The sequence below is a fragment of the Vulpes vulpes genome, chromosome 9, assembly GCF_048418805.1.
Source record: "Vulpes vulpes isolate BD-2025 chromosome 9, VulVul3, whole genome shotgun sequence".
Lineage (NCBI taxonomy): Eukaryota > Metazoa > Chordata > Mammalia > Carnivora > Canidae > Vulpes > Vulpes vulpes.
This window is the reverse complement of record NC_132788.1, coordinates 3,259,122-3,281,882: the sequence shown is the minus strand read 5'-3', so window position 1 is coordinate 3,281,882 and position 22,761 is coordinate 3,259,122. Positions and strand designations below refer to the sequence as shown.

The following is a 22,761-nucleotide window of genomic DNA, read 5'->3' as shown; positions in this document are numbered from 1 at the left end:
TCCATTCAATTTCTCAGACTGCAAAAGTTACCGAGAAGTAAGTGAAGACTGGTTTGATGCTAAAGAAAACCTGACAGGAATTGATTTCTCAGGAATACAAGAAACTCAAATAGAAAAAGACAAAGGAGATCCAAAGTTTCCACAAGGTTGGTCCATAAAAATTTACTAAGAAAATCCAATTCTAGATCATTTTGTGACCATCTTCTGTGTTATTCTTGAAACTGAACTGTTTTAATATTTTATTGTTGTGGCTTTCCTTTAAAATTACAAAACATGAGAAATTGGACAAAGGTCAATTTTTCTAGAGAGTACATCAGTTTCAAATGTTCATTTCTCTTTCGGAAAACTAAAAGCTTAAACCCCAGATTTAGTTAGCAGTAGGGGTCCGTGACCTCTCTTGCCACTCCAGGCCACCCCAAGTGCTCCTCCCGGCACACTCTTCCTCTGAGCCCTCGATGGACATTCCCCAGGAGAGGGACATGTGGTGAGCAGAACCAGCTCCCAGTGTCTGGCCGGCAGCCAGCACTTTCTGTCAGTGGGCACAAGGGATCCAAATGGTCTGCTTCCCCTTAATGATTTGGTCTATTTCAGGAATGTTTTCATCTTTAGTCTTTAATTGCTTATAATGGTTGGAATTTCCTCTAGTATCTGTGATCATTGCCCTTCTATCATTTCTAAATATATGCTACCTTCCTTTCCTTTATTTCTGTATGCTTTCATTTTATTTTACATGATAGCAATGGTTTTACTGGGCTTTTTTGCTTGTGTAAATAATGCCTGCAGTAACGAGGGGCATTCAGGAGATGTTAGGCTATTATTATTGAGTGAAAAAAATAAAAATTACAACTATCCATTAGTTTTTTTTTTAAGATTTTATTTATTTATTCATGAGAGACACAGAGAGAGAGAGGCAGAGACACAGGGAGAGGAAGAAGCAGGCTCCACATGGGGAGTCCGATGTGGGACCCAATCCTGGGTCTCCAGGATCAGGCCCTGGGCTGAAGGCAGCGTCAAACCGCTGAGCCACTAGGGCTGCCCTCCCATTATTATATACAAATAGAAAACCAATAAATTAAAACTACTTTAAGAATTCATTCAACAAATATTTATTGTGTACCAAGTGTGAGTTTTACCAGTAAATTGAAAGAGTCTCAATTCAGTGAATCCCTTTTGATTTCAGACCAAGTTCTCTTCAAGATGCACACCATGAAAATACATTCTGAGAATGGAAAAAAACTGTATATGTAATCCTAATATTTGTGGTTCCCAAAAAGTGCTATGCGAATCCAGGTGTTTGTACCCCACCCCTTTTTTTTCTAATGTGCCGTTGCCGTTAACAGGCTGTATACTTGCTGTTGCTATTTTTCTGACTCAGAGGTTTTTTGTTGGTGTGATGTTTCCCCAGGACAGAAATGAATATACATAAGCCCCAGCCAGTGTTAACCTGGGGCAGTTTGGGTTCTCTCTGCATCCAGCATCTTGGATGCACTTCTGTGAACCAAAGACAAATAAAAGACACCTTCTTAGTTATGTTGTGATTGATTATCCTGACTCGATGTTATTGGCCCATTTTTGAGCTACAAGAGACTTGATATTAACCAGTCCAAGCTTATTATTTTGAAGATGATAGGATTAAGGCCCTAAGAACTTAAAACTATACTCTAGGCTCTTGGTCTTCAGTCTAGTTCTGATATTCGGTAATAACTTTGTAAGAAGCCTTGTGATTTTTTTTAAATGGTCTTCACATTTCTTTTAAAACATTAAACAATAATGGTCTTATATTTGTCTACAAGCAGAAATGAAGAATATTGAACCTTTACGAAAAGATAAAGGGTATTTGATACATGTTGGTGGTCTCTGCTCTTCAGTATCTGAGGTATGCCAGGACTTATTTTCTGAATTTCATTCTAAAATGTATTAATTGTTCACATTTTGATATTTTTTATTTTTCTTCCTTTCACAAGCTTTTATTTTTCTTTTAGGCTGATTTAAGGTCTCATTTCCAGAAGTACCAAGTTTCTGAAATTTCAATTTATGATTCTTCTACTAATTATAGGTAGGTTTCCCAAATTCAGTAGGTGTGCTGTGTGCCAGGGGTTCTGTAGTGGACAGTAGCCACAGTGGTGATAAAGTCAGGGGCCATTTCCACAGAGCTTTACCAACCTGGTGGAACTCCTTCCTTGATTCCTATTCCCAATCAAATCTTCCATTATACTTTTTAATTTGCCATTAATTTGTTATTGATTTTCATGCACTTACTCCTGTTTCCTTACCATTTTGTAGGAGCAGTAGAGTTTCATTAAGAGAATGGGCTCTGTAGCTAGATGGCTTATGGCTTTGGGTTCTGTTCCCAGTTGCATCTGTAACTTGCTGAATAAATTTGGGCAAGTTACTTAACCTTTCCATACCTTAGGTTCTTCATTTGTAAATGAGGGTAATAATAGTACCTTCATCTCATTGTTGAGAGACAATTACTAGTTAATAAATCAATAGGAATAAAGCCAAGCATTTAATAGACACTCAGAAAATTGTATAGGTTTATTATTTTTTATTTTAATTACCTTTTAGTTGATGCTTTTATGTTTTATACATCATCTACATACAGTCATTTCCAATTTGTATCATAATGCTTTCTGTTTTTTGACATTGCAGCAACATTTAAAATCATCAAATAATAGTGGTGATAACTTAATAGAAATGCCTTAACTATTTTATCACTAATGAGGATAGCTGTTTATTTTATATATAAAAGTCTTTACCAATTAAGAAAGGGTCTTATATGGGTGTCTGGGTGGCTCAGTCTGTTGGGTGTCTGACTTTTGAATTTGGCTCAGGTCATGATCTCAGGGTTGTGAGATCGAGCCTGTGTCAGGATTTGTGCTGGGCGTGGAGCCTGCTTAAGATTTTCTCTCGCTCCCTTTCCTGCTTCCCCCCCCTCCACCTCATGCTTTCTCTCAAAAAAAAAAAAAAAAAAAAAAAAAAAGCTGTGATATTGCTTTGATCACATGCTTTTTTCTTTTAAGATTTTATTTATTCATGAGAGACAGAGAGAGAGAGAGAGAGAGAGAGAGAGAGAGAGACAGGCAGAGGGAGAAGCAGGCTCTATGCAGGGAGCCCAACGTGGGACTTGATCCCGGGTCTCCAGGGTCAGGCCCTGGGCTGAAGGCAGCACTAAACCGCTGAGCCACCCGGGCTGTCCGTGCTTTTTTTATTTGACCTATTGATGTGTTGTTAATACGTCCCACTATGTTAAAGTAGTTTTGTAAGCCTTGGAAGTATTACTTGATGTGAAATACTCTTTTCGTATTTGTTGAATCCTTTTTTTAAAAAGATTTTATTTATTGGGGATCCCGGGGTGGCTCAGAGTTTAGCGCCTGCCTTTGGCCCAGGGCATGGTTCTGGAGTCCCGTTTTATTTATTTATTTATTCATGAGAGACGCAGAGAGAGAGGCAGAGACACAGGCAGAGGGAGAAGCAGGCTCCACACGGGGAGTCCAATGTGGGACTCAATCCTGGGACTCCAGGTTCAGGCCCTGGGCCAAAGGCAGGTGCTAAACTGCTGAGCCACCCAGGGATCCCGTTAAATCCTTAAAAAAAAAAAAAAAAAAAACTTGGTTTTTTTTGTTTGTTTTATTTTGTTTTATTTTACTATTTGAAGCATTATACAACCTGTGTGGAAGTTTAGAAAACACATTTTTTAAAAAGATATTATTTACTTATTTTATTTAAATACTTCTAAGTATTTATTCATTCATAAGACATAGAGAAAGAGGCAGAGACAGGCAGAGGCAGAAGCAGAGTCCTCACAGGGAGCCCGATGTGGGACTCGATCCCAGGACCCTAGGATCATGACCTGAGCTGAAGGCAGACGCTCAAACACGAGCCACCCAGGAGCCCCTAGAAAACACATTTTAAAAGAAAAATACAGGAACTTACAAAAGTATATCCATAGTTGTGTCTTCTGAAAACAACTCTGTTTCAGATTTGATTTATCTCCTTCCACTGACACCTCTATGGCTGGTGATTTCAGAAGGATGACTCTTGCCTAACTTTCTCAGTCAGATGGTTATAATTCTGATTAGATTTTTCTGACTGCATTTTTGGTCCTATTTTTTCCACTACAAGGTCTTTTTTTTTTTTTTTAAGATTTTATTTATTTATTCATGAGAGACAGAGAGAGAGAGGCAGAGAAACAGGGAGAGGGAGAAGCAGGCTCCATGCAGGGAGCCCGACTTGGGACTCGATCCTGGGTCTCCAGGATCACACCCAAGGCTGCCGGCAGCACTAAACCGCTGTGCCACCGGGGCTGCCCTCCACTACAAGGTCTTAAGGACATTATCTTACATATTCTGCCAAATGTTTTTAAAATTTGCCTTTCACATTTAAGCCTTTGATCCACCTCAGGGTTATGTTTTATATAGAGAGATTAATTTTAAGTTTTTTAGAAAAAATAATCAATTATCCTAAGACTAGTAATCTGTTACTCTGTCATATAGCAACTTTGCAAATGTTTTACATTAAATTTTAATGTGAAATTAATAGGAGAGAATTAACAAGAAATGCTGTCTTTTACTTACCATATTTGGGTTTTTTAAAAGATTTTATTTATTTGAAAAAGACAGAACAGAAACAGAGGTGGGGGGCAGAAGGGGGAGAAGAAACAGGCTCCCCGCTGAGCAGGGAGCTCGATGTGGGCTCGATCCCAGGACCCTGATATCATGACTTGAGCCAAAGGCAGACACTTAACCAGCTGAGCTACCCAAGGGCCTCTAATTTGTTTTTATTTAGTTATCCTAAATAATAAATATCCTTCCTAATCCCAAGGAAAGCATAGTAACCATTTTATTTTTAGGGGCATCTATTCTTGTAAAAGATATGTCTGTATCCAGTAGTTACAAAGTGAAGTGTGAGGCACTTTAGTCATTAACAACCTTTATTTTCTCCTTTTATATGTTAGATATGCATCCCTTGCTTTTAAAAAAAATATTGATGCAAAGATGGCCGTGAAAGAAATGAATGGGATAGAAATAAATGGAAAGTCAGTAAATGTGCGGCTTGTTAAAACTCCTGGAGAATATACATCACCACTTTCCTGCAAAAATGGAAATAGAGTTACTTGGAATAATTTGGAGAGAAACACCAACAAAGAAATTAACTCAGTCTCCTCTATTTCAAGATTGCCCAGAACTAGGCCAAGGCAGCTGGGATCTGAACAAGACAATGAGTTTTTTCCTTTTGACCAGAAGGTTAGTTTTCTTGTTGGATCCCTTAAATGGTCTTTGTATAGGCCATAGCGCAATAAGTAGGTTTGTAGAACAATAACTCCAGAATCAGGGATCTTGAAGTGGGAATGAGAATGTTAATCTGTATCATTTCTAACCTTGAGTCCACCATAACCTGTTTTTTGTATGACTTAGTTGCTCTTGGGGGAGGAGGGTGAAATAGATCTTTGTGGGCCTGGTATAGACTATTTCTTTTTACCTTTAACTAGACTCTTTGCCAGTACTTTGCAGTCTTTTTTCCTCCTTTTCTTGGACACTATTCCTATGTAAGTAGTTAGTTACACTCTCCCATCATCTTTTTTCAAAGTTGATCCTTAATTCATAATCATTAAAACCATAAAATATAGTCATTTTATTATTATATGCCCTCAATTTTACCTCATTGGGGTTTTATTTTATTTTTTTAATTTTTATTTATTTATGATAGTCACACAGAGAGAGAGAGAGGCAGAGACACAGGCAGAGGGAGAAGCAGGCTCCATGCACCGGGAGCCCGATGCGGGATTCGATCCCGGGTCTCCAGGATCGCGCCCTGGGCCAAAGGCAGGCGCTAAACCGCTGTGCCACCCAGGGATCCCCCTCACTGGGGTTTTAAACACTACATGGAAAATGATGAAGTTGCCCCCTTCACTCTTGTCTCCACTGCTCAGCAAAATGCCCAGGGTCCTAGAGGAATGCCACAAATTTTTTAAAAATTTACATAGAGTAAAATTCACTCCTTTTGGTATTTCTGAGTTTAGGCAATGCACATGGACGTGTAACTACCACCACAATCAGGATACAGCACGGTTCCATCATTCCATCATTCCAGAACGTTGTCTGGAATGTCTCTGTTTCCTGTTCTTATTTTACCTTTTCCAGAATGTCATATAAATGAATATTATGTAACCTTATTAGTCTGACAGCTTACTGCATTTGAGAGTAATCCATATTGTTTGGTAATAGCATTTCATTCCTGTTCATGTTTTGACCATTTTTATTGGGTTATGTTTTTTAGGTTTTTATTTAAATTCCAGTTAACATATAGCTAACTGGAATGGTTACAGTTAATGGTGATTCAATTCTTCCTTACATCAATATATATCGGTATATATATATATATACACACACACACACACACACACACACACACACACACACATCTTCTTTCTCCATTCATCAATTCCAAAAGATGAGTAATGATTTAAAAATGAGTAGAAGACATGAATAGACATTTTTCCAAAGATGACATCCAGATGGCCAACAGACATGTGAGAATATACCCAACATCACTTATCAGGGAAATGCAAATCAAAACCACAATGAGATACTACCTCACACATGTCATAACGGCTAAAATCAACAACACAGCAAACAACAGATGTTGGCAAGGATGTGGAGAAAGAGGAGCCCTCTTACACTGTTGGTGGGAATGCAAGATGGTGCAGCCATTCTGGAAAAGACTATGGAGGTTTCTCAGTTAAAAATAGAAGCAACCTATGACCCAGCAATTGCACTACTGAGTATTTACCCAAAGAATACAAAAATACTAATTCAAAGGGATACATAGACCTTGATTTTTATAGCAGCATTATTTACAATAGCCAGATTATGGCAACCACCCAAGTGTCCATCGATTGATGAATTGTTTTTTATTGAGCTTTGAGAGGTTTTTTTTTTTTTTTTTTGAGAGGTTTTTAATGTTCTGAGTACACACACCTTTTATAAGATACATCCGTGATTTAGGAATACTCTTTCTAACCTGTACTTAGTCTTTTCCTTCTAATACACCTTAAAAGAGTTTTTATTTTGATGAAATATAATTTATCAATCTTCTTACTTTTTAACTTGTGCTTTTAGTGTTGTATTATCTAAGAAATCATGGCAAAACGCATAGTCACAAAGATTTTGAGTTAATTTTTATTTAATGTATGAGCTATTACCACTTTTTTCAGCTTCTCAACATTTATGCATTACATTCATCTATTTAGAAAATATTTATTGTCTACAATGAAAAGCAGAGCCTGTCTCTGCTACCTACTCATTATGTGGCTGGGCAAATTACCTAATCTCTGCGTCTGAGCTTCCTCGTCTTATAATGGGAGTAAAAGTTCCTACTCCACAAATGTTGTGAGGTTTAAATGAGTTTGACACAGAAAAAAACCTTAGAAGAGTGCCTGCCACAGAAAATGCACTCACCTAATGGTAGCTATTACTGTGGTCTAGCAGTGATTTGCTTCTTTCTTGGAAATCTCATCCTTTCTGTGGTTTGAACTCACTTAAACTACTGGATCCCAAACTCGTATGTGTTCAACAGTTATTGCATGCCAATTGTATACATAAACATTCTGGGCACATTCTGGGAAAGCAGCACTGAACAACACAGTGTAGAACTCTGTGTTCTTGTATAGTGAAACCTACTAATGTTCTGATGGGAGAGAGACAGTAGTTCTGTATCTTGCCCAGTCTGTTCATCTAGACTTTAAAGTCTCAGTTCTTCCTTTAGTTTTCACTTTTAAGGGATATATAAGTGGTTTCATACCATTTATAGCCTACTTGCATGGTTAATGGTAATTAATTAACCATTTTAATTTAATCCGTTCAATTGGATTGTAAGATTCATAGGTGGAGGGGGTTCTGTTGTATATGACTAGTTTTCCTTCCATAGTATGTGGTCCAGTTCTGGGCATATAGTTTGTATTGACTACATATTTAGTAAATAAAATGTAGAATATTTATAATTACTATGTAAACTAGTGTTTCTCTGTCAGGTAAGAGAACTAAGCCTCCATGCTATAAGCCTAAGATATCCACTGTATGTAGTGAATTAACCCCTCTCCTGTGCACTGAGAATGGAACTAGTTATGTCCTATCTTTAGAGAAATTGAGAAAATAGTTAACACCTGTGTTCTGTGGTTCAGATAAGTAATTCCAGTTGAGAAAGGCTAATTTATACATAGCTTCAAATATTTTGCCACTGTTAGAAAACATGTGTGACTTTTTTTTTAAAATATGGCTCTGAACATGGCTCAAATAAATCTACTTGGTATAAATAATCCCAAATCAAAGTAAATTTCGTAGGAACTTTTATTTTACCATTTGTAATTTTAAATTTTATTTTAATTAAGCCAAAGTATCTATTGGTCACTGATTTTAAGAAAACTTTAAATGTTTATTTAGGGTGTCAAGAAGAATTGTAAACAGATTGAATCAACTAAATTAATACCTGACCCACCTATTCAATTCATACCTCCAAATACACTGAATCTACGTAGCTTTACCAAAATCATGAAGAGACTGGCTGAACTACATCCAGAAGTTAGTAGGTAATGGCTGCAATTCTATTTTAAGTGGTTTTAATATTTTTATGTAAAAATATAGTTCGGTGTGATAACTTACCCATATTTAGAATGTGTTACTTTGGAAAGAACAAGTGCTTATGTGTGTTTTTCTTTCGTACAGAGAACATATTATAGATGCTCTTCAGGAAGTAAGAATAAATCATAAAGGTTTTCTGAATGGCTTATCTATTAATACTATTGTGGAAATGACTTCGTCTGTTTTGAAAAATTCTACTTCCAGTTTGGAATAAAGGAAGCAACAAGAGGTAAATCAAGTATATCTTTTATATTTAAATATTACTTAAAAATTTTAAGCTATTGATTTTTTCAAATAAAAAATAGTATTAAATTTAAGGTAACAAAATAAGTATAAAATTAAGAAGCAAACATACTGCATTAGTTAACTATTAATGCAAAACCATTTGCCCAAAACTTAATTGCTTAAGTGACATTCATCATCCCAGAGTTTGCAGTTCAGGATTCAGGAGTGGCTTAACCGGGTGGTTTTCCCTTAGGAACTCTTGTGATGTTGCAGTCAAGATGTTGCCTGGGCTGCAGCCATTAGAAGGCTTGGCTGAGACTGGAGGATGTGCTGCTAAGATGGCTCATTCAAAGGGCTGTTGGCCACACAGGCCTCCGTTGGGGCTGCTTAAGAGTCTTTACATTGTGGCAGCTGGCTTCCCCAGAGAGAAGGAACAATATGGAGGCTGCAGTGTCTCCGTGACCTACTCACACTTAATGGTTTCTGTCACAGTTTAGGTGTGAGTCATTGTATGCAATCCACACTCAAGGGGAAGGGAATTAAGCTCTACCTATTGCAGAAAGGTGTACCAACGAATTTGTGTATATATTTTTAATTATATGGGCAAACATAGCATTCTTTGTTATAGTGAATGGGGATTTGTTTTCAGTTATTGCTATCTAGGTGATTAAAGCCAACTTGATATAGAGAACAGCTAGAAAAGCTGTATAAATGTAAAGAACATCTATTTAAACCAGGCACCGGAGAGCCATCCAGGTAATGATGAATTAGTGGGCCATGGGACAGAGATGAGTCTCAGGGAAATATGCCCAATATTTGGGACCACTTTTCCCCTGGTATTCTTGCAAGAGGGGTAGCTAGTTTAAGGAGTCCTTCTGATAGCACTGAAATGAGGGAGATGGGGCCTTGGTGAACTCTTAGCAATGGATTGGAACTCCAGCAGGTTGTACTCTAGTAGTAACTATGAACCAGAAATACATAGTTCCTCAGAGGGACTGTAACTCAGTATCAGAATTTATTGCCTGAGCTGGAGTGAAATGATCTACGGTTATTTCTGACATGCACCTAGCAGAAAAGAAAAATTATCTGGAATAAAGTAATATAATTTTAGGCTTCAAATTATTTTTACCAGCAATTTCACACATATTAGTTATTTTGTAAAAAGAGTGCACCATCAAAAATAACTAATACATGAAATGAGACCACATAAAGGAAAACTAGCGTAAATGCTAGACAATAGAAACTGCCCACAGGGATTCCAGATATTTAAGTTATCAGACACTTAAAAGAATAAATCAATAGACTGTTTGCAAAAATGGCCATAATTACTCTCTTCCCTGCATTTGTGACCCTTTGCAATGTGATTTTGAAGCTCCTTTCATCAAGATGTAGAGTCTGTTTTCCCACCACTTGAATCTAGACTAGCGTTTTGATTCGCTTTGACAAGTTGTGCCATTTCCAAGTCTAGTCTTCAAGAGGACTTGATTACTCTGCTGTCTCTTGGAAATTTGCTGCAGCCACGTGAAGAAGCCCAGATAGTCTGTCAGAGGATAAAAGATTACATGGAGCATAGCCAAGGCATTCCAGCCTATAGCCAGCTGCTGGTAAACATGTGACGGAACCTGGCATAGATCAGGAGGTCAACCCACCAAACCTGGCAGCTGTCCATAGAGTCATAAACAAGCCCAACCAAGATGAGAAAAATCCCCCATCTGCCAGCCCATTGCTAAACAGGCAGAATTAGAAGCTTAAATAGATGGTCATTGTTTTAAGCTATGAAGTTTTGAAGATGACTTACTGCACAGCAAAAGCTAACTGATTCAGATGTATTATATTCAGGGGGACAGAAGACAAGATTGAGAATTTCAATATAGAACTGAAAATATTTTAAAAATGGAAATTCCATTAATGAAAAATAGAACAACTTAAATTAATAACTCAGTCAATAGGTTCTACAGCATTTTAGACAAATAGTTGGAAGTGAGAATTAGGTAGGTCAGAAGAAACTATAGAAGGAAGCACAGACATAGAAAAGGATAGAAAACAGAAGATGCAGAGTGAGGTATATATGTGCAACTGAGTTTTGACAAAAAGAAGGGAAATAAAATAGAACAAACATAATTTTTAAAAAAAAAGATGGCTGAAATATTTTTTAAGTGTTGAGAAACATCAAGCTGCAAAGTCAATAAAACCCCTTCAGATCCCAAGCAGGAAAAATAAAAAGACATCAGTATATCAGAAAAAAAAAAAAACAAAGCTAAAAAGAAAATCTATACAGCAGCCGGAGAAAAAAGAATTTACCTCAAGAGTACAACAATTAGATTAATACCTGATTCTTACAGAAGCCATTAAATAATTCTGCAAACCTTGGGTTCTATACTCACAAAGAGCCTTCAGGAATAAATGTGAAATAAGTATATCTTTACTCCATAAAAACTAAAATAGCTTATTTACTTAGAAGAAAACTCACTATAGTAAAGAAAATACCTAAAGAGTGTTCTCTAGGAAGAAGGAAAGTGATTTAGATGAAAGGTCAGAGGTACAGGAGAAATGAAGATAAAAATGTGGTACATATCAATTAGTACTGACTGAATAAAATAAGAATAATGGCATTTTACAGGTCCAATAAAAATGTATGGTAATGGTAGGATATAATTTGAAAAAGGAGTATATTACTTACTATTCTAAACATCTTCTAGATTGGGCAGAGATTAAAATGTACTGTTGGGCATCCCCAGTACTTCCTCCTCACAGGCTTTGATTCACTTGGAAAACTCACATGACTCAGTATATGGTTGTACATGGCTATGATTTATGACAACACAATGATACAAAACAAAATCAACTAAGGGAAAAACTACCTGTGGTGCTGTCTAAAGGGGACCTTGCTGTTATAGGCTCCCAAGAGTCCTGTTCCAGTAGAGTCACACAAGGTGTGCTTGTTTCTCAGTAATGAGTTATGTATGACAACACGTATGAAATGTTGTATACCAAGAAAGCACATTGGAGAATCAATGCTCAATATTTTTATTGGGGGCTGGTAACATAGGACCCACTGTCTAGCGCATACCAAAGTTCCAGACTCTAAGAAGGAAAGCAACTGTTCAACATAAGCCATGTTGTTCATACAGTACAGTGAGCCACTCTTACCACTTCTGGGATTGGTGGAAACCCTTCCAAAATCCAAGTTCCTAGACTCTAGTCAAGGGCTAGTGTAGCAAGCAGGTCTTTCTAAGGGGAGCAGTCCCAGCTCTGCTGTGTTAACTCTCCTCCTACACATATATCAGTTGGTATCAGACTTTGGTAAGTAAAGGATGCATGTTGTAATCTTTGGGGCAATCCGTAAAAGAACAATCTTTTTTTTTTTTTTAAAGATTTTATTTATTTACTTGAGAGAGAGCACACACATGCTCAAGAGCAGGAGTGACAGGGGGAGAGAGAAGCAGACTCCCCAATGACTAAGTAGGGAACCCGATGTGGGGCTCAACTCCAGAACCCCAAGATCATGATCTGAGCTGAAGGCAGACACTTAACCGACTGAGCCACCCAGGTGCCCCTAAAAGAACAATTTTTAAAGCATACACAAAATGAAGTTGGAGCCTTAACCTACATACAGAAACTCATTCAAAATGGATCAAAGACCTAAACAGAGGAGCCAAAATTATAAAACTCTTAAAACAGAGGAAAAGCTTCACAACACTGGATTTAGCAATGATTTCTTGGATATGAAAAGATAGATAAATTAGACTTCATCAAAATTAAAAATGTGCATCCAAGGACACTCTCAACAGAGGCAGCTCACAGAATGAGAGGAAGTACTTGTAAATCATTTATCTGATAAGGGTCAATATCCAAAATATATAAAGAATATCTACAACTCAGCAACAATTTAAAAAGCCATAATTTTTAAATGGGAAAAAGATTTGAATAGATATTTCTCCAAAAAGACAAGCAAATAGCCAATAAGCACATAAAAATATGCTCATTATCACTCGTCATTAGGAAAATGCTATCAAAACCACAACAACACAGCACTTTGCATCCATTAGGATGGTTATTACCAGAAAACAAAAACAAAACTCACCCCCAAAACAAAAAACCCTGAACAGAAAATGACAAGTGATAGTGAAGAAACTTCATGCATTGCTGGTGGGAATACCACAACCACTATGGAAGATAGTAAGGCAGTTCCTCAAAACATTAAACATAGAATTACCGTATGATCCAGCAGTTCCACTTCTGGGTAGCTGAAAGAACTGAAAGCAGGGATACAAACAGGTAATTTGTAGACTCGTGTTCAAAGCAGCATTATTCATAAGAACTAAAAAAGGTGGGATCCCTGGGTGGCGCAGGCGCAGCAGTTTGGCGCCTGCCTTTGGCCCAGGGCGCGATCCTGGAGACCTGGGATCAAATCCCACGTGGGGCTCCCGGTGCATGGAGCCTGCTTCTCCCTCTGCCTCTCTGTGTGTGTGTGTGTGTGTGTGTGTGTGTGTGTGTGTGTGTGTGTGACTATCATAAATAAATAAAAATTTAAAAAAAAAAAGAACTAAAAAAGGTGGGAGCAGTCCAAACATCCATCAGTGGATGACTAGACAAAGTGTGATATATACATACCATGGAATATTATTCAGCTTTGATGGGAATGAAATTCTGACCCATGAAGCAACATAGATGAACTTTGAAGACTGAGAGAGGTGAAATAAGCCAGTCATAAAAGCACAAATACTGCATGAAACCACTTCTACAAGGGACCTGGAGTAGTCAAATTCATAGAGAGAAAAGTAGAATGGTGATCACTGGGCTGGTGGAGGGGGAGAATGGTGTTCCTGTTTAATGGTAAGAGTTTCTGTTTAGGAAGCTGGAAGAGTTCTGGAGATCGATGATGGTGATGATTGCCGAACAGTCTGAATATACTTAATGCCAAAGAACTGTACACTTAAAAATGGTTGATTTTATGTTATGTATATTTTAGCCACAATATTTAAAAACTTACAATACCAATGCTAACATGGGGGTATGGATTAATAAAAGTGTTTTTTAACCTACAAAAGTATGTAATAAAGGAGAGTGAAAAGAACACATTAGAATAGGCAGAGCAAATAGGAAGCACTGAGTAAGGTGATGAAAGCCCAGTTATGTCAATTTTTAAATATGAATGTGTGAATGAACAAAAAATTTTTATGAAAGACTCATATGAGTCTTATGAAAGACTCATAAGACAATCTTATGAAAGATTGCCAGATTGGATTTTTAAAGACCAACTATAGAATATCTCCAGAAACACGTCTTAAAAATATTAGGCTATCAAAACATAAAAGGATGGAAGGACGCCTGGGTGGGTCAGTCGGTGAAGCATCTCCCTTTGGCTCAGGTTCTGGGATGGAATCCTACGGGGCTCCCTGCTCAGTGGGGAGCCTGGTACTCCCTCTTCCTCTGCCCCTTCCCTGCTTGTGCTCTCTCTTGCTCTCTCTTTCTCTATCTCAAGTAAATAAATAAAATCTTAAAAGAAGAAGATAAAAGGATGGAAAAAGAACCATGGTATATTAATGTATTAGACAAAGTAGACTCTAAAGCAGTAAAATTACTGAAGAAATATTTAATTTACCAAGAATAAATAACAGTTTGAAATTTGTGTGCATCTGGTAAAACACCGTGACGTATATAAAACAGATATTTCCAGAACTATCAGGAGAAATTGCCAAGTTTACAATTATAATGAGAAATTTTAACATACCTCTCTGGTAGAAGAAGCCAAAAAAAAAAAAAAAACCAGGGATAATATAAATGATTTGAACAATCCAAATAACCATCTTGACTTTCTGGACATCATATAGAATGTAAGGCACATCACATGCAACGTTAAGTCTCTTCGGGTCATCTGAAATGTTTACAGAGTTTGGCCATATGCTAGACTATAACGTAAGTCTCAATAAACACTAAAGGATTGAAAAATCCTTTGTTGTCTGCTTACAATTTAAATAACCTAGGAATCAGCCGAAGAAAGATAAATAGAGAATCACTATGTTTGGCAATAAATGTCTAAATAACCAGTGAGTGGAAGAAAAAAAATCACATAATGAAAACTAGAACATAGGTTTTAGTTAAAGGATGATAATGAAAATCCACACCAAAACCTGAGGGATGCTCTTAGAGCTTGGTAACTTGACATGGATAGCCTTAAATTCCTGTGTCATAAAAATGACACAAAATTCATGAGCAGAGTCTGTTACTCAAGAAGTTAGAAGAAAAAACAAAAGCAATAGCCCCAAGGAAGTACAAGAAGTATGAAAGCTATTGAAGTAAGAACAAATACACAGTAAGGATGAATAAACCCAAAAGTTGATTGTTGAAGAAATATAATAAAGTTGACAGACCCCTGATGAAACTGATAAAGCAAAAAATGTAAGAACAAGGTAAAGAATATTTTTCACAAAAGAAATATCACTACATATCTTACAGTCATGGAAGAGATGAGAGGACAATTGTGAATGACTTTATAATCAAATTTTTATGAAGTGGGCAACTTCCTAGGAAGATTCAATTTAACAAAAAAGTATAGAAAAATTTTACTAGTCTTGTATTTATTAAAGAAATTGAATCAAATAAAACTCTTCCCACAAAATAAAATTCAGGCTCAGATGGCTATATGGCTTAATTCCTCAAACATTTAAGGAAGAAGAAATATCAGTCTTAAGGTTGTCAGAGAAATCCATATAGTCATGATACCAAAACCAGACCAACATTACAAGAATAGAAAATTATAGAACAATTTCATGAACGTGGATGCAGAAATTCTTTTAAAAATATTAGACTGAATCCAACAATTTGTAAGAATAATACTACTTTATGGCCAAGCTGACTTTATTTCAGGAATGGAAGTTTCCTTTAACATTTGAAAATCAGTGTAACTTGCCCTGTGAAGAGAACAATGGAGGAAAATTACCTTATTTCAGTAGATGAAGAAATTGTTGATAAAATTCACCATCCATACGTGACCAGATTCTGAACAAGCAAGAAACAAAATGTCAAATCTTTTCTTCTCATGAGAACTCTCAGGGCCTTGAGATTTCATTTTACGTGCAAACTAACAAGTTCGCTTGCCATAGTTTCATTAATGCTGGCAAAAGACATGAGTCTCCTGGGACAGAGACAGAGGAGTTCTTTCCCTGCAGCAGTAGCAGTAGGCAACCCATTGAGGACCAGGTGATGCCACACATACAGCGGGTTATGTTACAGGAAGAACCGCAAGCTTAGGGAACCCAAATATTTTAGTATGGGCTGCAGGCAAACCGGCCAGGCCTTCGCCAGGGAGGGAGATATCTGTATTATACTGGACATCTTTGTTTTAAAGCTAATAAATTTCATGTAGTAGGAATTCATGAATAAACCAGTGCGTGAGTCTAGCTGTATGATACCAGCTGAGATAATTCATAGGGAATAGAACAGGTTTAACATCTCACGTAAGTGATTTTTTTTTTGTTCACGACATTGCCACATTTTTACCACGACGATACCCGGTTTTCTCTGTTGAAACAGTCTGAATAGTTCTCTGTGGATATGATATCTGGTGGCCTGTTTGTTTTGATGCAGTAGTATTTAGTGATACGCTTCGTCAAGGGATAGAATTTAAATGAGTATTTTTGATATTCGTAAACATGAAAAATAAGTTAAATGACAATTGGTTTAGTAGCAGAGTGCCCTGATAAATAACTACAGAAGTCCCTCCCGGCTTCTCTTCCAGGGATACCTTCCAAGATCCCCAGTGGGTGCCTGAAACCACAGATTGTACCAAACCCTACATGTATGCTGTGCTTTTTCCTGTACGCACAAACCTGTGATAGTTTAATCTGCAAACTAGGCACAGTAAGAGAGTAACAACAACCACCAATAATAAAACAGTTACAACAACATAGTGTAATAAAGGTCATGTGAATGTGGTGTGTCTCTCAAATCACACTGTGCCTAGCCTCCTTGTGGTGGTGTGTGATGGTAAAATGCCCCCGTGATGAGACGAGATGAGGGAGGTAGGTGACGTGGCGGTAGGTGACCACTGATGACCTCCTGACAGGACCTGAGACGGAAGGTCGTCTGCTTCTGCTCCTGGGCCCTGGTGGACCTCGGGTGATGAAGCCTCGGGAAGTAAGAGTGCAGAGAAGGGGGGGGACTTCTATAGATCTTTCTGTGGAATATTGGAATTAGTATAATCAATATGTTTTATGATTGATTTCTCCTTTCTTTTTCTTGATCTATATAGACTTTCCTTGGAAAGGACGAGTTCCCTCCTACAGAGAATGTTCTGCAACACTTAGGAAAAAGTTGTGGTAATAGCAAGGTGATGTGATTAAATAGTCTTATTAATAAGTGGATTTAGCTGCAGATATTATTCTACTTTATAGCCGCCTCTTCACATCTAGCAGCCGTTGTTTCTACATTATAACAATCTTCTCTATATTAAAAAGATAATTCTAATGTTTATGAGCTTCATATTTCAGACTTATTATTTAGAGACTTCAAGCTGCATATTTTGGATTAGAGAAAATGGTCGTGTCTGTTTTTAAAATTAGTGACCAAGAGAAGGTTTATTGTTCGAGTCCATGAAATTTCTGCACATGAAGAATATTTACCTGAACCTCTTTGTTTCAGTTTTCAGTTGTCTTAAGACTCTTAGATTGGACCACAGGATAACATAAATAAACAATTTGATTTCATAGACACATAATATCTTGGAATGTGTATATTTTTAAACTTCCAAGATAATTAAAGTAATGCTGTGATATATTTAAAGCATTTTTTACTTCAGTATAAAACATTTGAATGTATTTTCCCTATTTTTACTAGGAAGAGGAACCCTTCTGTGCTTTGGTAAAGCACTTAAATTTAAATAGTCACCACGTTGCTTATTTTTGTTTTGTACCAAGCTCTGCTTTGTTAGGTTAAAGTGTAAATAACAACAATTTTCCAAGACTAATTGTATGTCCTATAAATTTCTTTAATGGTTTACTTTTTAAAAGTCACATACTGTTTAAAGTTGCAGCTTTACCAATATTAAGATGAACATTTAAATATATGTTTTCTTCAACTGTTTAAAATGTTGAAAGCATTCAGGAGTTGGTATTGCTTGATTAAAAGTTACTCATTTAACATTTATATTTGATGTATTTGCATTTAATAAAGGCAGAATTTATAGTACATTGTAAATGTAATACCTTCTGCAGGTTTGATGGCATTTCCAAGTGTGAATGAGCCTCCGGGTGTTTATGTGGAATACACGTGGATGGGAAGGCTAACCAGCAAACTACTGGATATCAAAAGTTTCCTGCTTTAAGGGACTTTGGGTTTTTATTTCATAGATTACTTTATCACCAGGTATTGGCAGAATCACCCTACATGTCTGCCAGGAATTGGGTTCCAGGATACAAAAGAATAATTTGAAAGGATTCTTAAATGAGACTTGAGAATCATTGCTTTTGGCCAGATATCAAATTAATAGAATCCGAGAATTGTGGAGATTGTTTCCCTTATGTTAAGTCGTATGGTTATTCGTGTTAAAAGGCTGCATTCAGAGTTAAGGTTGAATCAAGTTGAAAAAGGGACTAGACCTCATTTTCAACCTGCTGGCAACAGTAAGGAGTATACCCCTAGTCATTTGTTTCCAAACAGCCCTGCTGAAGCGGAATCCCCTTGTAGAATACAAACAGACCAAGTTACTGCATTCAGTTTGGAGGAAAATATAGAAGGGATCATTTGAGATTATAATTTTCAGGGTTTTTAAAAAAATAAATATGTCCTGTTCAAAGACTAAAGGGAAAGCTCAGGTGACATTTATAGATCAAAAAGTTATGACCAGTAACTGATGACTGTTGTGAAGCCTCCCAAAGTAAATGTAACAACTGGAGTCAGTGGTGCATCTTTTGGAACGACAAGTGAAAAATCAATATTTATCTTACTTGCTAAAATCTCTAATTTGACATTAGTTAATTATGTAAAACTCTTGTAGAATTCAAAAGACTGTTTAAATTGCCCAAGTTTTCAAATATCTCAAACTAGCCAAATTTCAGATAATTTTGGCATTCTTGTATTATTGGTCAGAATCACTTTTCTTTCAGACTGTAGTAATTGGGATGACCAAGAGTGCTTTAGCTATGTCAACTAGAATATACAAATAATTATGTTTGGAGACCATCAGAGGCCTGGAATGTTGCAGATGCCCTAGGATTATCACCAGAACCTCCCAGTGGGCTGTCTGATGCCAGTGTCGATTCTGGTCAAGGAAGATGATGTGTGTAAGTGAGAAGCCCAGTATAATCAGTAGTTTCTTTTTAAAGGAATAGTTCTCCAGCCAGGGTTCTGTGTCTATTAATTTTGCAGCTTTTTCACTGTTATATCATTGTTACTTATCAGGTATTTACCTGGCACATAAAATGCTTAATAAGTATTAGTTCCTGTGGTCAGCAGAGTAGTGAGCCCCAAGGCTGTCCTGTCCTCATCCCCCAAAACATGTGAATGTGCCACTTTGCAAAGGGAATTAGGATTGCAGAAGTAAGTAAGATTGCTAAACAGCTGACCTGGAAGATGATCCTGGGTCATCTGGGTGGGCAAAAGAGAAAATCAGGGAAATAGCCTTTCTAGAAGCATCCTTACCTGCTCTTGCTGGCTTTGAAGATGGATAAAGGGAGCCAGGAGCCAAGGAAGGAGGGTAGCCTCTAGAAGCTGGAAAAGGCAAGGAAACAGGTTGTTCCCTAGAGCCACCAGAAGGAATGTAGCCCTCCCTGCCGACATCTTGATTTTAGCCTAGTGAGACCTATGTCGGACCTCAGATCTCCAGAAGAATAAGATAATAAATTTGTTTGAATCACCAAGTCTGTGGTAATGTGTTGTATCAGCGGTAGGAAGCCAATACGGCTGTAATTGTCACCTCTAGAAAACTGTCAGGAACCGTGTAAGATTGCTTTCAGGTTCCGTGTGTCTTTGCCTACGTTTTTACTATTGGAGGGAAAGCAGTTGTGTGTGAGCTGTGAGTGCTATGAAACTCCTCAGCTGCTATTATTTATGTAGAACTTATATCTTAGTAACAGCATGAAGTTAGGGCTGATAGTAATAGTCTCCCGACACCAGAGAATCTCGTTATGGTACAAGGAGTGCCATAAATGACTTTGCATTCATTGCCAGGAAGCTGGAAGCCTCGCAGCGAACTGTTTAAGAATGCAGGCCCTGAAGCCAGGTTTCCTGGGTTCAGATTCCTGCCCCAATTCCGTTAGCTGTTTAGCCTTGGTCAAGGGAGGTAATCTCCCTGTGCCTCGGTTGTCTGGTGTGTAAAATGGAGGTGAGTATCTTCCCCCGTAGGGATGGCGCAAAGTGAAACACGGTCCTTGTTACAATAAAACAAGCATCCAGTCGGTGTGCTGCTGATGGTGAAGCTGTCAGCTGGTGGGGTGCCATGGTGCTTCTCTTTGTGTAGTAGCTTTACTCTGGCTTTGCTGTATCTCCTGCTGCTTTATTTTCATTTTGCTTTCTTGATTTATGTTTATTCTCTTCTATGAGCATCTGTAACCTGCCTCAATATGTCTTAGGATGAAGCAGGCCATAAGTTAGCATATTAGTGAGAGGATACTCCACTACAAATTATAAAAATACAAGTCTATAACAAAAGCAAAAAAAAAAAAAAAGAAAAGAAAAGAAAAGAAAAGAAAATCAGCTTATAATTGACAACTCCAGGAATGAATTCAGACGTGGCTGGATCTAGAGGCCTCTGCCTTCATCTCTCTCTCTCTCTCTCTCTCTCTCTCTCTCTATCACACACACAATCTTGAAATAATTAAGAATGGTTGTAGTGTTCACCAAGAACTTCTGGGAAACAGGCACATGGACAGTGCTCAGAATGAGTACTAGGTAAACAACTGTTTGACTTTTTATCAGCACTTAGACTTACAGAGAAGTCGTGGAAATAGTACAGAGTTCACGTGTGCCCTTCATTGAGCTTCCTCTGGGTTAGCAATTTATTAACCATAGCAAAATTATCAAAACCAGGACATTAACATTGGCCCAACGTTCCTGACACAGATCTTACTCAGATTTCACGAGCATTTGCCCCTCGTGTTCTATTTCTGCTTCAGGACCCAATCCAGTATTCCACGTTGCATTTTGATGTTTCCTGTATCCTTTCTAGTCTGTATCAGTTCCTAAGTTTTTTCTTGTCTTTCATGGCCTTGATGCTTTTGATGACTGTTGACTGGCTACTTGGTAGAATGCCTCTTGATTACAGTTAACCAGCTGTTTTCTCCCGACTTGACTGAGGTGATGCATTTTTTGAAGAGTACCACAGAAGTGCTGTGTCATCAGAACCTCGTGTGGGGGTACCTGATAGGTCTACAGGTCATGTCCTTCACTTGGTAGTGGTGGCCTCTGCTGCGTTTCTCCACTGTAAAGTCACCAAGTTTCCTTTGCTGCTGAGGAAGATCTTTGATAGTATGAAACTAAAACTTTTCTAAAACTTTTGTTCACTGGTTTTAGCATCCATCAGCAGAGCCTGCCTGAAACGAACAGTCTCGTGGTGTTTGTCTCATGGTTGTGTATGTCTTTCATTCCATTTATGTTTATACTCAGAATTTACCTGTAAGGAAAAGTTGTCCTTCTACACCATTTATTTAGTCAGATATTTATATCCATGTGAACTCACTGATGTTTACTTGGTCTGTGAGTTAAAGTACAATACTGTCATCTCTTACTTCATTACTCATTATTCCATAAGGAATTGGGAGCCGTCAGCCCTTAGAGATGAGCTTTGTTAGGTTGGGTTCTGTCTCTCTGAAAACCGCCATCCTTTCTCAAGAGTTTGGCACCACAGGGCATGTTAGGCTCACCTTGTATTGTCCTGCCCTGGAATCAGCCTCTTCAACACACTCCACTTTCTTTTACTGGAGAATGCTATACAGAAGCCAAGATCGGGTCAGCACGGGTGCTCACTGCTGTCGGAGTTGGCCTCAGGCCCTGTCCGCAGACAGAGCCAGGAGACGGGCATATCTGTGAGTCCATGCACACAGACTCACCTCGATGTGCTCATTCCTGGTATACACCTGAAGGCATCACAGCATTTCCAGACCATGGCCCTGTGAGAAGTACAGCATTTGCATACAGTGTCTTTAGCCTCACATTGTGCAATGAAAATACTGACTTTTCTAAATTTACTCAGGTGTGTTTCTTATTCCTGATCCCCTCCAGTGTGGTTACGTTATGCTTCTGTAATAGAGTCTCGCAGAGGGCGGTGGGTCCTCAGTTCGTGTGTGTGAAATCTTACCTCATTTTCTGCGGTAGCTCTGGATAGATTGACTTTTCTCTTATCAATGTATATAGTATAGGGATATTTGGAAAATTGTTTTTATTTCTTGGAATGTTTTATGGACATTATGATTTAATCTTAGGGCCTTCGCCAGCCTCCCTCTCTTGCCCCCCACCCCCCTGTTCTCAAGCTCCCTTGGCTCACTGAGGGCAGATGAGGTGCAAGAGATCACACACTGGCATTTGGTGACTTTCCTCTAAGTTATTTTGCAGCTCTAAAATTCTCCGAGTGATGCTGCCAACGGAGTTTTTACACAGAATTTACTTTTCACTTGTTTTTGTTTGTTTTTGGTGAGAGCATTTTGGGAAATCAGAAACTATGCAAGCACTTCTCAGCCACTTCCAAGTCCCAAGTGTTGGGGTTTTAAGAGCAGGATTTCCTTGGGAGATTTGAAAAACTAAAGCTTGATGAAGCTAAGTGCTCCTGAGAAACAGCTGTTTTTGTTTAATGCCTTACAATCGTACTACGCAAACAAATCCCAGAACTCAGTTGTGACTGCTTACAAACGTAACACTGGAACCACTCATTCATCACTGATGACTAAAACCTAACCACTAAAAG

General features: G+C 37.9%; 1 protein-coding gene across 1 annotated transcript in view; it reads left to right on the top strand.

Annotated features, from left to right (window-relative positions):
- Positions 1 to 18,053, top strand: part of RBM44 (RNA binding motif protein 44) — a 39,494-nt gene extending 21,441 nt beyond the window's left edge. The window contains exons 10-16 of the mRNA XM_072719039.1: positions 18 to 146; positions 1,797 to 1,876; positions 1,983 to 2,056; positions 4,958 to 5,246; positions 8,442 to 8,587; positions 8,724 to 8,868; positions 17,119 to 18,053. Coding sequence (XP_072575140.1) covers positions 18 to 146; positions 1,797 to 1,876; positions 1,983 to 2,056; positions 4,958 to 5,246; positions 8,442 to 8,587; positions 8,724 to 8,853 — 848 coding nt within the window. The 3' untranslated portion in view covers positions 8,854 to 8,868; positions 17,119 to 18,053. The remainder of the gene's footprint in view (positions 1 to 17; positions 147 to 1,796; positions 1,877 to 1,982; positions 2,057 to 4,957; positions 5,247 to 8,441; positions 8,588 to 8,723; positions 8,869 to 17,118) is intronic.
- The last annotated feature ends 4,708 nt before the right edge of the window (positions 18,054 to 22,761 follow it).